The sequence below is a fragment of the Thermoascus crustaceus genome (genome assembly GCF_041956765.1).
Source record: "Thermoascus crustaceus strain CBS 181.67 unplaced genomic scaffold VTN00scaffold_1, whole genome shotgun sequence".
Taxonomy (NCBI): Eukaryota; Fungi; Ascomycota; class Eurotiomycetes; order Eurotiales; family Thermoascaceae; genus Thermoascus; species Thermoascus crustaceus.
Window position 1 is genome coordinate 3,487,935 of NW_027192527.1, and position 15,630 is coordinate 3,503,564.

Genomic DNA, 15,630 nt, shown 5'->3' on the forward strand with positions numbered 1-15,630 from the left:
TGCGCCGCTCGTTGGTGGATTACGTTAGGCTATCTAAAGATGACTAAGCGAGGTCGAACCCGCCTATGCCGTTTAGGGGTCGGCGTAGGTGCCAACACATAGTCGCGGTCACATGATATGGAGAGTATACTAGCCACATATGCACAGCCAATATGTGGCTGGATAATTCCAGAGCCCCTCGAGATGAGTCACGTGAGAGAGGGGTAGCGGAGCAGAAAGAATTTTGGCGCGAAAAGAAAAGTCAATTGATAATAAGATAACGCTTTCCAAAGGTTTTCTGGAAAGCGGTTCATACATATCTGTGAAATTGCCCCTTACCTTGAGAGGTTCCTGGTCACGGGTCCGCTGAAAAGTCGTCAGGGCCTCGAGCACCTACTTCCATTGATCGATCATTTTTTTATCTATATTTTTCGAGCTAGATCTTTTTTTTCTATCTTTTAGCGCCTTGATATTTCAATTTCAATATTCTTGTAGAAATGACTCGATTTCAGAAGCTCGAGCTGTCTCCTGCATACGACAGCCATGTCCATCTGCGTGATGGCACGATGATGGAGACAGTGATTCCAACCATTAGACAAGGTGGTGTTGATACTGTATACGTCATGGTATGTTATATTCTCTTCCAAGATTGATCTATATTCTATGGAGCCTTTTTAGATAGAAGGAATGATATATACCAATCTTCCTTCTCAATCGTCTTTTACATCCATGCCCCCATTTTCAAATTTGTATAGCGGCTAATGCCTTCAATAAAGCCCAACCTCGTCCCGCCAATTACCACTGTGGCTGCTGCTGTCGCCTACCGTGAACGTCTTCAGGCACTTGCTCCTGATGTCAAGTTCCTGATGACGCTCTATCTGGACAAGTCGATCACCCCGGCTACCATCGCTGAGGCCGCACGCGCCGGAATCGCAGGCGTCAAGGTCTACCCTGCGGGTGTGACCACGAACTCGGAAGCCGGCGTGCTCGATTACCAGAGCTATTACCCTGTCTTCGAGGCCATGCAGGAACACGACCTGGTGCTGAATCTGCATGGAGAGGTTCCAAGCACCTCTGCTCATGATGTTGGCACTGCTGCTGACGGAGACGTTGTCACCGTGCTCAATGCGGAGCCTAAGTTCTTGCCTACGCTGCGGAAGCTTCATGCTGATTTCCCGCGGTAAGTTTTCACTCCACTTACTTCTCCCAGATGGATTTACTGACCGGTTCACACAAGGCTGCGTATTGTCTTGGAGCACTGCACCACCAAGGAGGCGCTGGATGCAGTCCGTGCGTGCGGCCCCACGGTTGCCGGTGGCATAACTGCACATCATCTCTTCATAGACATCAGTGATGTCTGTGGAGACGCTTTCAACTTCTGCAAGCCTGTCGCAAAAACCCCCGTTGACCGGGTGGCGTTGCTTAAGGCAATCGTGGATGAGAGTGGGAAGTTCTTTTTCGGTAAGCAAAGACCGTAAAACCTTGACCCGTGGTGCTTTGATGCAATAAATAAATCTAGTTTGACTAACAACAGTCTCTTTTCGAAGGGACTGACTCCGCACCCCATCCCATCGAAGCCAAGAAGGGAGGCAAAAAGCCAGCCGCCGGTTGCTTCACGCAGGGATGGGCGACTCAATTGGTCGTGGATGCCGTCGAGGAGGGTATCGCCAATGGATGGCTTCCGGAAGACATCAGCGTTGAGACGCTGGATGAGTTCCTCAGCGGCCGTGGCCGGAGGTTCTATAAACTTCCTCCGGCCAGCCAGAACGGACGGAAGATCGTTCTTGACAGGAAGGGCGAGAAGATCCCAGAGGCTTTGCGGAGCAAGGATGGAAGCATCGAGGTGGTGCCTTTCAGAAGGGGAGAGGAAACGTACAGTTTGACGTGGAAATCATGAATTTCTTCAAATAGAAATGTATCCTATGCTCTTCCGGTCTGCTCGGATTGTTACTCACAACCAGTGGCTTCTTTTGACCTGGAGTCATTTACTTACAAAGACCCTACCTGATAGATTATAACCAGCCATTCTATTTGTACATTGTATAGACAGCTCGATAGTCACCAGAAAGTACACGAGACATCAGGGATCGAGGGCCACATCATTTCTAACATAATTTCTGCTCTGTTATAGAGGCTACGAAACGCGAAAGTCGACTGCATGATAGTCTAAAAATGAAATGGGAAGTATAATTGTCATTAAATATGTATTCCTATGATCCGATATAGGTCATGTACATGGTGGACTGTCACCAAAGACAGATCTACCTGGCGAATGCAGACACCACATGGTATAAGAATGCGATGTGAAGCCAAAAACTCACTGGAGATGGAGCGCCCGTGCCCTCGCAAACAACCTTCGATCTTGGAAAGTCTTGTCGAAGGGTAAGACTTCTCCAGTCTCTAAGAGTGCTCTCACGGCTGTCTTTTCCTGTGATCTGTGAAATGATCTTTTCTTACGCTCTCGACCTAGACTCCATTCCAACTCCTCATCTCCATCCCTATGCCAAATAGGAATAAATAGAGAAGAGAGATCACACCCCATGGGTGGATGATGTCCCGTATGTACCGGCAAAATATGTAAACGCCTCGCATGCTATGCTCAAACAAGACCAGCAGCTTCACGTCAAAACAAGTGAGAAGGCAGGGGTCAGAAAGGGGAAGGAGAGAGATAGGTTAAACAGTAATGCTGCAAGAACAGCGCAGCCGGGTCACAAAGGCTGCTCTCAAGTCGCTTATGCGTTGGTGCCGTCTTCCCGCCTTCGGTATCTGACCTCGCTGGCAGGGGCGGGGACCAGCATTTCACACTGGGAAGGACAGGCGTGGTGGCAGATGTCGGAAAGGAAACTTCGATCATATTGTTACAGGGGCAAAACGCGCGAGGGATCCTGCAGGAAACGTCTACGGTATGCGGCAATCTCGGTGGCAACGGTATTAAAGTCTTTCACCTTGTCGCGCCGCATGTCATTTATGATCTGCTTCAGACCGGCGATGTAGTTGTCTCTTTCTTCCGGTGTTTTCCCTTCCCGAAGGGAACCCATTTGGACCAGAATTTTATCATCTGCGGAAGTTAATACGGCTGTGTCAGCGTTCGAACAAAGCAATGAATACCACAAAGGGAGCAAAGATCTCGCGGCGCAAAACATCACTAAATCGAAAGGGGAGATGAGGTGAACAGGAGATGGGAAAAGGGTTTATATGCTTTTCAAGTCCGTCAACGCACCGCTCAAAGACATGTCGCGGAAGTGCTGGAATTCGCAGGAGTGGTCGTTACAGATGCCCCCTGCTGCCTCAAAAGGGCATACAGATTTCATGGGGTCGATGTTGTGGCTGTACGTCAGAGATCGATAACCGCCAGAAACCTCTTCGATAAACTTTGGATGGTAGCGATAAGCCTTGAAATACCTCAGAGGGCTGAGGTATGGCGAAAATTGAATTTCCAAGTCTTTTGACCGTTTGCCATCCTGGTTTAGTGTTAGCGTAGCAACTAGGGCACTCAACTACAGAGATCCATCCGGGGTACCTCTAGGACGCCCAACTGAAGCTCTTCTTCCGGCTTAGATTCCTGAGCCTGTGCCGTTAGTGCCCCATCAGGTTGTGGAGGGGGAAGAGACGGAATGGCGGCCTCCTCGACTTCGACGCGATCAAGTGGAGCAGGACTGAAAGGGGGTGTGTAGGCAGTGTCGGCACTATCAGGATGGGGCTCAGGCTCCGGTGGTTCATAAACCTCGGATACAACGGAAGATTCACGAGAAGGATGAACCTCTCCTTCAGGGCCCTGTCTAGTATCAGTAGGGGGAGCCTCAACTGGAGTGCCTGTTTCTCCTAAGCTGGCCGACCGATCAGGCAACGAGTCCAGCTTGTTCTCAGTAGCAGTAGGGCTAGCTTCTCTCGACGCAAATGGTTTTGGTGCCTGAGACACTTCAGAGACTGCATTGTCAGGTGCAGGCGGTTGGTACATTGTCGGTTGGTCGATGGACATGGAGCGGCCGCTATCGATAGATTCGTCCATCGCAGAGCTAGACGACACGGAGGTATCCTTTTCAGGTTCGACGGAGGCATCTATACTCACGTCTTCACCGGTGGCGCTCGTGCTCAGATCGATGGCCTCCTGGGATGTCTGTGGAGCCAAAGGAGAAGCAACAGGAGAACGTGGTCTGCTCTCAAGATGTGGGGATACAGACGGCGGATTTTCCAACTCTCCTGTTTTGGATGCAGAATCTTCCATCGCGGTAAGATTTTCGGCAGCTGGCTGTGACGAACATTGGGCTGAAACTGAGGATACAGTGGCCACAGGAGTGAGTTTGAGAACAGAACGGAAAAAAAGAAAGCTGAGAAGGCTTGGCTACTTACCTGGTACAGCCTTTTCACGTTCTCTGTTTTCTAGTTCCTCTTTTGCCGCTTGAAGTTCTTCAAGGGTCAGGCCCTCGGTCTCCACACCCAGATTATCTAATTCCTGCATGAGCTGCCTCCTTCCCTCCTTTCCTTTAGCGATCTCCGCTAGCAACCTCTCTTCCTCTTTTCTGAACTCCGCAAGTCTGGCTTCAGACTTCAGTAGTTCAGCGTCCAGAGCCGGAAGACCAGACTCAATCTCTTTCTTACGTAGAAATTTCGATCTCATGTTTTCAATTTGCGCAGCATCCATGGAAGCAAGCGTTTGAATGGAGGAGCTGCGATTACGACTGGACACGAGGGAAGGCTCTCCGCGAGAAATCCCTTCGGAATCACCCTGAATTGCGGGACGGATTTGTTGCTCTGTCTCAGCTGCCGCAGGAGTCTCATCGATCGAAGGCGGCGCCGTAGGCGGGTTCTCGGAAACGGAGGCTGGCTGATTCAAAGTGCCAGGCGACTGGGTGCGGCTTGCTGCCAGCTTAGCCTGCTTGCGTTGTTCGAGTTCTGCAATCCGTTTACGCATAGCTTTGATTTCCAGATCCTTTAGGCGGAGATCTTCTTGGTCACTTATGCGATGTGGGGTTTGTGAAGATGATGATGCTGGTGTTCGTTGATGCGGTGGGATTGTAGATTTCCGTGATGGGAAATCGGTGAGTGGGGGAAAGTTCCTAGGCATGGAGGACTTGGAGTTTGCAGTTGAGACCGTCTCATTCGATATTTTATCGGCCGGTTTGTCAATGTCCATGGCATCACCATCGTCGTTATCCCCATGGAGAAATTCATCGTCACTGATATCAATTATAAGTCTGTTCTCAGGAACCGCGGTGTATTTCTTTGTTGAAGCAACCGGTTCATCGAAGTCCGAAGCCCTCGGACGTTTACGAGGCACATTTCTGGTCTGCACTGGTCCTGAATCAATGCCCGTGACCTGAGCAGCATGTGAAGGTTCCCCTAGTACTGGCCGGTCCGAGTGGGTCATGAACAACCCAGGGATACGGGCGGGAGGTGCAGATTCAGGCTCGGGCGGCCGCTCTGGAAGCGGGTGTTGTAACGTCGATGAAAGGAATGTTTGGGTGGAACTGTGAGGTGTTTGAACCGGCTCTGTTGCTATACCATGTTGTTGTTGGGATGTAGTTGCGGACAGACTTTCAACTTGTGGGCGCTGTTGGCTTTTTGCAAGTCCTTGTTTCTTGAGTTGCTCTATCCTTTGCCGTGCCAGCTCTGTCTGAGCTTTGTTCTTTTCTTTGACCTGCCCTTCACTGGGAGGGGCTGGCTGTGCCGGCTGTTCAGCAGGCTTGGTCGTTGTAGCACCGGCAACTGACGACTCCTTCACTGTATCCGGCTTCGCCGAACTTGTAATATTAGAGATCTTGCCCGCTTTTGCAGCGAGCATCCTGGCAATAACTTCTTTCCTTTCTAATGGCTTGCCGGTTTCAGTTTGAGAAGGGATAGTAGAAGCAGGTGGAGGGGCAGTAGCTTTTCCCACAATGCTGGGCGCTTGTAACGTTGGGGTTGCTGTTTCCATTGCCCTGGTCGGCTCCTGCACCTCCGCTCCCTGTTCTCTTGTCAAAGATTCCGGTTGGGCTTTGGCTGGGCCTACCTGACCAGCGACCAGCGGGCTAATCTTGTCGCCAGTTTGCTGTGTCGCAGCCAGAGCGCCAGCGGCCTTTGATGCATCCCCCGCAGCAGCTTTGGGGTCCAATATGGGAGATGTGACTTTAATCCCTACCTCATCGTAGAGTTGTTTCAGGATCGTAGGGTTAATACCTTCACCCACGAGTTCCTTGTACCGAATATTGTGAGGCGCAAGACCCAGCAGAGCACCCTGGGCCAGAACTCGCAATTGAGCAGGAGACTTTCCGGCAAGGTACGAAGGTCGACTATCTGTGTTATCTGAAGAGTTTGGCTTCGCCTGAGGCAGCTCTGAAGACGACTTCATTTCGACAGATGTGCCGGCTTCTCCTGAGTTGCGATGCTCATCCGGCTCAATATTGATTGAGACAGGAGGTTGATAAGCTATCGAATGTCAGTGACACTTGTCTGAAAATTACACAAACGAGAAGTAGGTTTAATACGGGATCCACTCTGTTCACGCCTAGAAGGCTGATTCTCCGATGGCGAGCCTTGGTTTCCAAGTGCGAAATCACTCCCCACAGAAGCATCATTTGACCTGTCGAGTGTTCGATGAGAATCCTTCACGGGGCCTAGGTTGCTTGAAGGATACGACTTGGACAAATCCCCATCCATTCTATAGATACCAGGCTGTTTGGGCGCTTGGGAAGAGCCGTATGTTGCCTCGTTCCCAGCGTTGTAGGGTGAACGGGTGTGAGGCGGCTGTAAATTATCTGGCCGTTCTTTTGAGAATGGCTGACTCGACGTCGATTGTCGCTCAGCCGCTTGCTCAGTCCTTGAATGAGACGATACCAGACCATCTCTGTCGCTCAGTTCGCCTTCCTCTCTGTCGATGTTATCTCCCAATCGTGGTGTTGTCACGTTTTGAATCTCAGGCTGATTCCCCATTACGTTGTTCGGCGGAGCCTGGGACCTGACAGGAAGCTGATTGTGAAAGTCCGTCTTTGAGTGAAAATGGGCAGCAGGAGAAGGTATTGGTGGATAGCCCATCGGGGGAATCGGGATTGGAAACGGGGGCGGAGGAAGCTGAGAATTGTGAAATTGGTTCATGAAAGGGAACGGTGGGGGAGGAGGCAGAGGGCCATGTCCACCCAGTCCAGGAATACGCGTATTTGTATTGAAGTTCGCCGTGTTATTGAACTCGGATGGGCTGCCAGCACTGGTCCTCGGTTGCTGAGCAGACGGTGTTGGATATTCTGGGTGGACGGCAAAGTTGTGCGGGTGTAACGCAGGCATTGAAGACGCAGGTGGAGGCGGCGGCTGCCACTGCTGGGAGTAGCTGAAAGGCCCTCCAAATGAGGGAGTTGGTGGATAGTTCGACATTATCGCCGTTGAGCCCAATACTCCTTGGTGCAGAACACGAGGTTCTGAGAAAGCAAGGCGAGCAATACGCTGAAGTTAGTAGACCAAAAAACGTTTAAAGCACTGCTGATGTATCAAGCATCATATAGTACAGGGAATGGTGTTAGGTGCATAACCATAGAGCATCAGTTGTAAGTCGCGTATCCAGTAGCTTGAACTCTGTCCAACTTCAGAGCACTGAACAATGCGCGCAGTAGATCTCACTCTTTGGGAGAGCCAAATAAGCCTCCTCAGATGTGAAAAGGGAAGACGGAGAAAAAGGCAATGAAGATTGGATGAACAAAATGGGGACAAGTGAGACAAGGGAAGCGCGCGGCAAAGGGATGATGGAAACTTGGGAGCAAAATAGCAACGAGCAGACGGGAGTTCTTCGCCAAGTCTGCGATGCGAGCGGCAGATGCTGCACGTGACTCTGCGCCGTGGCCAGCTGTGGATTGACCACTACGGCCTTATCGGGATTAGACCGCGCACGGCCCATATGGAGGCGCTTGCTGGGTTAATCGTAAACAAACAGCCGTAGGGCGGAGATAGCTACAACTCAATGTGTCCACGACGCTGGCAATTCTTGCCTTGTGCCCTACTCCTTTCACATATTTTTTCTTTAAACGGGGGGTTTTTGTGCTGGCCTCCAGAGATAGCCTAGTTTTCTGTCTCTGCTTATGTTCTGACCCCACTTCATCGGCCTTCAATGATACGCAACGGGAGCATCTGCTACCCATGAACTGTCCTGAATATACCCAGCCATGCTCCCGTCACAGATAAACGGCTCCTCGAGGCGTGCCAATCCCTTCAGTCGAAATTCCGCGTCTCCTTCTCCGGGCCCACAGGCTTCCTCTCGGCCCAGGTCTGCGGTCTTCACGTCATCGGGACCCATCGCGGAAGTGAGAGGTCATACCCGCAATTCCTCTTTCTCCAGTCTCTCGACAGTAAAATTGTCATCCCCAAATGGTCGTGGACGCTCAAATTCAAGCCGACCCAATGCGGAGGCATCTGGAACGTTTGCCCCGCAGTTTATCAAGTCTGAGGAGCTGCGGCGGGGAGCTGATCAGGTCAAGGGGATGGAAGGCGAGAATGACTTTTCAGGCAAGAGATATGTGTGGTTGCGCGATCCTGAGAAAGCATTCGTCCGCGGTCTAGTTCTCGAAGAGAGAGAAGGCGGGATGCTGTTAGTACAGTGTGACGATGGCAGCGTACGCACAAGAAATACCAAGAGTCAGGAATCTATGCTGACAGTTATTCTTACAGCAACGCGAAGTCAATGCGGAGCATGTCGACAAGGTCAACCCCGCAAAGTTTGACAAGGCGGATGATATGGCCGAGCTCACCCACCTGAATGAAGCCTCAGTTGTGCACAATCTGCATACACGATATCAATCGGACCTCATATATGTCTGTATTCCTTGAAAATGTTATTCAATTTTGGAGCACTAATGATGCTGACCATCTTTAGACATATTCGGGATTGTTCCTTGTTACTGTGAATCCTTATTGTCCTTTGCCGATTTACAACAGTGAATATGTGAAAATGTACAAGGGCCAAAGTAGGGAGGAGACACGGCCTCATATCTTTGCAATGGCCGATCAGGCGTTTCGAAATCTCGTGGAAGAGGGGCACAACCAAAGTCTACTTGTAACGTGAGTGTTGTGACAGACTACATATTGAGAACGGTTCTCTGACACCAGCCCATAGCGGAGAGTCTGGAGCAGGGAAAACGGAAAACACGAAGAAGGTCATTCAATACCTTGCTGCCGTTGCAACGTCAGACACTCCTGCCGTACGGTCCGGCTCCAAGCAATTTTCAAACCTTTCGCAGCAGATATTGAGGGCAAACCCTATTCTCGAAGCTTTCGGAAACGCCCAGACGGTGAGAAATAACAATTCGTCCAGATTTGGGAAGTTTATCCGTATTGAGTTCACCCGCTCCGGTCAAATATCCGGTGCCTTCATAGATTGGTATCTCCTTGAGAAGTCCAGAGTCGTGAAACCCAACCCCCAGGAGCGAAATTATCACATCTTTTACCAGCTCTTACAAGGTGCTGATAAGAAACTGAGGGAGAAACTTCATCTCGGAGACCTTGGAATTGCGGACTTTGCCTATACGAAACACGGAAATGATTCTATTGAGGGGGTGTCAGATTTTGATGAATGGAACTCCTTGATTGAGGCGTTCCATGTCATGAACTTCTCAGAGGATGATCAATTGTGTATCCTGCGGACTATAGCAGCTGTTCTCCATCTGGGGAATGTGACAATTGGCAAGGAGAGCCTACGAGGTGATCAGGCCGCCTTGACTCCCGATGCGCACGAGAGCGTTGAGAAAGCCTGTTATCTCTTAGGCATACCTTTTGAGCCGTTCGTAAAAGGCTTGTTGCGCCCAAGGGTAAGAGCGGGCCGGGAATGGGTGGAAAAGGTTCAAACCCCTGAACAGGTTCGGTCAGCACTTGATGCCCTGTCCAAGGGCATCTACGAACGTGGATTTGGAGATCTTGTCACGAGAATAAATGACCAGTTGGATCGCAACAATGTGACTGGAGATGACACGCATTTCATTGGAGTTCTCGACATTGCCGGCTTCGAGATTTTTGAGAACAACAGCTTCGAGCAGTTGTGCATCAACTACACTAACGAAAAGCTCCAGCAATTTTTCAATCACCATATGTTCGTCCTTGAACAAGAAGAGTACGCACGAGAACAGATTGAATGGCAGTTTATCGACTTCGGGAAGGATCTCCAGCCCACCATTGATCTCATCGAGTTGACAAACCCAATCGGTATATTCTCCTGTCTCGACGAAGATTGTGTTATGCCGAAGGCTACCGACAAATCTTTCACGGAGAAACTTCATTCATTATGGGATCGGAAATCTCCGAAGTATCGTGCGTCGCGCCTGAGTCAGGGATTTGTTCTAACCCATTATGCTGCTGAGGTCGAATATAACACCGATAACTGGCTTGAGAAGAACAAGGATCCTCTAAACGACAACATCACTCGCCTTCTTGCCTCCTCAAGTGATAAGCATATTGCTAACCTGTTCTCTGACTACGGAGATCCCGACGAGGAACCTGGATCGTCAAGGAGTCGTGTGAAAAAGGGACTTTTCAGGACTGTTGCACAGAGACACAAGGAGCAACTTTCTAGCTTGATGACTCAATTGCATTCTACTCATCCTCACTTTGTCCGCTGCATCATACCCAATCACAAAAAGCGGCCCAAACTGTTTGACGCCCGCTTGGTATTGGATCAACTCCGGTGCAATGGTGTCCTCGAAGGAATTCGAATAGCTCGGACCGGATTCCCTAACCGCCTTCCATTTAACGAGTTTCGGCATCGCTACGAAGTTCTCTGTCGTGATATGCCTAAAGGGTACCTGAGTGGGCAAAACGCTGCTCAAATGATGCTGGACAAATTAGGAATGGATAAGGGGTGGTACCGGGTTGGCCGGACCAAAGTGTTCTTCAGGGCTGGAGTGTTGGCTGAGCTCGAAGAGAAACGTGACAAACTGATTCGTGATATCATGACACAGTTTCAGTCGGTCGCCAGAGGGTTTCTACAGCGCCGCCTAGTTAACAAGCGGTTGTATCGAACTGAGGCAACACGCATCATCCAGCGTAACTTCCATGTTTACCTGGAACTCAAAAGGAATCCTTGGTGGAGACTCTTCACGAGAATGAGGCCTCTCCTTGGAGAGACCCGTGCAGCCAGTGAGGTGAAGAAACGGGACGAGCAGATCCAAAAGTTGGAAGCTAAAATGAAGCAAGATCTGGCTGATCGTCAAAAGCTGGAAGAAGAGAGGCGACGTGCAGACTTGGAAATTCAGCGCATCAAACAAACCCTGGAAAGCGAAAGAGCTCTGGCCCTGGATAAAGAGGAGATATTCAAGCGCCTTCAGCTTCGCGAAGTTGAACTAAGCGAAAAACTGGCGGGGGCTATTGCAGACCAAGAGAACCTCGAGGATCAAATGGATGAACTGATGGCATCTAAGAAAAGGGCCGAAGAGCAACTCGATCTCCGGAGAAGCCAGCTTGAGCAAGCTGGTCAAATAATTGAGCGCCTGGAGTATGAGAAACAAGAGCTACAGGGTTACCTGACCCAAGTCGATGCTAAGCTTAAAGAGATGGAAGACAGAGACCAAGAGAGAGAGAACAAAGTTCAAGGCCTTACCCACGAGATGAAAATGCTCCAAAGTCACCTCAGCTTAAAGGACCGCAAGCTGCAGGATTTGGAGGCTAAGTTATTGAAATCGGACCAGGACCTCGATCTGAAGCTTGCCAGTACAACGAAGGAGCTTGAAGTATCCAAGAAACAGGTGAGAGACCTTCTTGAGGAGAATCGAACTATCAGGCGACAAATCTCAGATCTTTCCTCTACTTCAACGGGCTATGAGGATATGCTTAGACAGAAAGAAGGCGAACTCACTATCCTTCGCAACGATGCTAAGAAGTACGAAGCAGAGAGAAAGAGTTTGGAATCGGAGAAGGCTTTGCTCTCGACACGACACGATGACATGCAGAAGCGTCTCCGCGAAGCGCAGGCGCAGATGGAGGCTATGAAATCAGAGAAAAACAATCTTGAGCGTGAAGTCGAAGACGTGCGAAAGGTCTTGGAGGCAAAGATGTCTGAAGATGCGGAGGCTGGAGAAAGCAGGAGAATCCTTGAGCAACAGATAAAGGATCTGAAATGTCAGCTCTTCCAGGCGCAGGCAGACCTTAGCCGCGAGCGGCAATCGAGGGATGACGTTCAGATGCTTGGGGAGCACAAGTATGCAGAGCTCAAGGAGAAGTATGATTCTCTGAACGAATCCAAGATCATCATCGAGAAAGAGATGTATATTCAACAGGACACCCTCCGCCGTGCTACTGAGGCGAAAGCGGCTGCTGAGCAAGCCCGTAAGGACCTCCAGACAGAGCTGGTCAAGCTTCGGGAGCGATTTACTCAAGTGGAGAAGGCGAGGCTGGATGCAGAAAATGAGATCGAGCAGAATATCATGAAACAAGCTAACGAACGGCAGAATAGCCTGAAAAAGGATCTCGAAGCCAAAACCAAGCAGCTGGAAGAACTGGAGGCTGAAAGGGCCCGCCTGGTGGCGAGAGTTCAAGAACTTACCCAGACGATTGCAGATTCGGAGAGTTTCCGTCTTCGCCATGACCAGCATAAGGAACGTCTCGAAAGAGAGCTCGTGACGGTAAAAGGTAGGCTTACCGCGTCCGAGAACGATAACCGAGCTCTCTTAAACAAGATCCAGCAGAAGAATCTCGACATTGCTAGATCAAACACTAGGGCTGGTGAAAACCAACGTGTCCGTATGACACAATTACAGAATGAGAAGACGAAGCTAGAGGAGCAGAACAAGAAACTCACTCGCCAGCTTGGTGACGCGCAGCTCTCGATTACCTCGTTGGAAAAGCAAAAAGAGAAGCTTTCCTTAAGCTTGGAAGATCTGAACCATGAACTTGCCCGGGAACATAAAGCCACTCGCAATGCTGAAAAGGCGTCTTCTGCTGCTAGTATTCAACTGGCTGAAGCCAACAGAAGCCTTGAAACTGAGCGGCAATTGAGGGCCCAGGCGCAGGCTAACACTCGCAAGCTTCAAGCTGCTCTAGATCAAGCGAACAAGGAGATCGAGGATTGCCACCACCGGCTCATGCTTCTGCATAAAGTCTTTGACCCTGAAGTCGACGAAACGCCAGAATCATGGGAGGCGGTACAACCGGATCTGTCGAAGAAGGTCGATATCGCTCAAGTTCTGGAAACTACGCAGAATAAGCTTCGAATCTGCGAGGAGAAATATGCCAGGGCTGAGTGCCAGCTTTCTGAGATGCGTCGCCGGCATGCAGACGAAATGAAGGAGCTCGATGCTCGATATGCCTCCTCCAAACGAGCTCTCCTCGAAGAAATCGACCAGAACCAAGTACCTGCCGGTCGCTCTCCAGGACATTTCAGAAAGAATTCTGAGAATGCGAAAAAATTTTCTTCTAACCCTACCACACCTAACCGGAGGTACAACCTCAACGATTGTCCCCAAGATTCTGGCCGGTCGGATCGGAGCGTGGATACGGTTGCCTACCAGAAACGAATGGACATGGCTGCAGAAATCGAGGAGTTACAGAACAAACTCCAGCTGAGCGAAATGCAGAATAAGCATCTACAAAGCCAGCTCGAGCGGGCAACTCCAGCTGGGGATACTTGGCAAGATGACAGCCCGTCTATGCGTCGTATGCAGTTGCTCGAACGTGAGAATGGCCGTCTTCACGAGAAACTAGACGATTCTGCCAAGAAGGTCTCTGCCCTCGAGAGGAGTATCCAGGCTGGGGAGCTATCGCTGCATGACGTCCAGGCCAAATCGTATGAGGAACTTTACGATTTGATCAACTCTCAGGAACAGGCCCGGCGGTCTTTGCTTCAAGTTCACAACAGCGCCATGGAGGAACTGACGGAAGCGAAGTCCCAATTCGAAAAGCTCAAACGAGCGAAGGCAACCTTAGAAGTCGAGCTTCGCGACGCCCGATCTGACGCACAGGAACTGCAGCTTGCCAGAGACCAGGATGCTGTCAGCCGGAATCAGCTTCTCCAGGAGTTTTCCGACCTCCAAATCCGTTTAGATGCTGAGACATCCAAGTCTGCCGATCTTGCCTCCAGCTTGAGTCTGTACAAGAGTCGCGCAGATGAATATTTCAGTAAGCTTGAGCAGGCAGAAATTGCCGTGCTTAAAGCCAGTCGCGCCGAACAATTCGCTAAGGCTCAGGCTAAGGAGGCAGAGGACACATGTGCGACTATCATGGCTGAACGGAAACAGATGGATGCCCTTGTGGAAGACCTGCAACGACAAACGCAGTCCTACGAAGAGAAGATCGAAGACCTGTCTGCTGATCTCGAGGGTGCCCTTCAGGCCAAACGACGCCTTCAGAATGAACTTGAGGATTACAGAAACCAGCGTGCAATGGACATTGAGGACAAGGAGGCATCGCTGGAACAGACCAGGAAGAAGTACCAGATGGAGTTCTCGACGCTGACAAATGAGCTCGAGATCGAGCGGGAGAATCTGCTCCACGTTCGCGAGGAGAACTCCCGCCTTCGTGAGGAACTCGAGGAGCTTCGCAGCAAATGGGATCATGAAGTGCTTAACAGCTCTACCTGGGCTAAAGAGAAGGCACGCCTGGAAATGACCCTCCAGGATGTGTCCACGTCTAGGGACGAGGCAGTCAATGCCCATAATGAGGCTCAGAGCAAGGTCGTAACGCTACTTTCTCAGGTCCGCAATTTGAGAACATCCATCGAGGATGTGTCAGCAGAACGGGACATGCTGCTCAAAGAGAAGAAAATGCTTGAGGCCCGTCTCACAGAGGCTGGAGAAAGACTTGAAGATCTCGCAAGAGGAGAGAGCCCTGCCATGCGTAACGCTGCCGGTATGGACCGCGAGCTTCTGGAGCTCAAGTCGAAGCTTGCGCAACAGGAAGATGTGTCCGCCGCAGCAGTTGGCAAGATGAGACGCGCCGAGGCCTTGGCTATGGAAATGCAGAAGGAAGTTACTGCCGAACGGGAGGCCAATGCACAACTCTTCAAAGAAAAGGCTGCATTGGAAAAGCAGCTTAAGGAGGCACAGTTAAGATGTGTTGACCTCGAAACCAAAGGGTATTCCTCTGCCAGTCATGATGTAAGGTTCTTACACAAGCGAATTAAAGAGGTAAGCTATCAGCATCGCCCCAATGCATTATATGATCATCATCTAACTTGAAGGATTCCACAGCTTGAAACCCAGCTTGAGGAGCAAGAATCCAAGCGCAATGCGGAACAACGCTCAATGCGTAACGTGGATCGAACCGTTAAAGATCTTCAGGCTCAGATTGAACGACGGGACAAGACCAACGCCCAGCTTACTGAGGACATTGCCAAATCTCGCGAGAAAATCGAGCGCCTCCTGCAGACCATTGAGGAACTCCAGTCAAGTGATTCGCAGAACCAGCTGCAAGCACGTCGTGCGGAACGAGATCTTCGCGAAGAACGAGAAAAGTCATTGCGGCTGGAGCGGGAATTGGAAGGGTGGAAAGCATTACGGGTTGAGAGAGGAAGTGCCGTCGGGCGCAACATGGCGGCCCTGAGTGACATTGGAAGCCGCAGGGGAAGCGGCGTCTTCGGCCCTAATGGACAGGGTGAAGTGCCCCAAAGGCAGACCAGTAATACCAAGGGATTCCTGTGAGGTCTCTGGTTGAACGAGTATATCACGCTTCATGAGGACAAGGCTTGAATCTGGGAAGATTCTGGGCATGAGT

General features: G+C 50.5%; 3 protein-coding genes across 3 annotated transcripts; 2 read left to right on the forward strand and 1 right to left on the reverse strand.

The window, feature by feature from the left end:
* Positions 1 to 476: 476 nt before the first annotated feature.
* VTN00DRAFT_1221 (uncharacterized protein) lies at positions 477 to 1,876 on the forward strand (the record flags this gene model as incomplete). The annotated part of the gene is made up of 4 exons (XM_069427305.1): positions 477 to 605; positions 756 to 1,159; positions 1,217 to 1,440; positions 1,527 to 1,876. The coding sequence occupies 4 exons, from the start codon at positions 477 to 479 to the stop codon at positions 1,874 to 1,876; spliced, it is 1,107 nt and encodes a 368-aa protein (XP_069291923.1).
* A 961-nt stretch (positions 1,877 to 2,837) lies between these two features.
* VTN00DRAFT_1222 (uncharacterized protein) lies at positions 2,838 to 7,323 on the reverse strand (the record flags this gene model as incomplete). Its single annotated transcript, XM_069427306.1, has 5 exons — positions 2,838 to 3,037; positions 3,200 to 3,440; positions 3,500 to 4,251; positions 4,330 to 6,384; positions 6,444 to 7,323. The coding sequence occupies 5 exons, from the start codon at positions 7,321 to 7,323 to the stop codon at positions 2,838 to 2,840; spliced, it is 4,128 nt and encodes a 1,375-aa protein (XP_069291924.1).
* A 782-nt stretch (positions 7,324 to 8,105) lies between these two features.
* VTN00DRAFT_1223 (uncharacterized protein) lies at positions 8,106 to 15,557 on the forward strand (the record flags this gene model as incomplete). Its single annotated transcript, XM_069427307.1, has 5 exons — positions 8,106 to 8,552; positions 8,608 to 8,751; positions 8,813 to 8,997; positions 9,053 to 15,044; positions 15,108 to 15,557. The coding sequence occupies 5 exons, from the start codon at positions 8,106 to 8,108 to the stop codon at positions 15,555 to 15,557; spliced, it is 7,218 nt and encodes a 2,405-aa protein (XP_069291925.1).
* Positions 15,558 to 15,630: the final 73 nt, after the last annotated feature.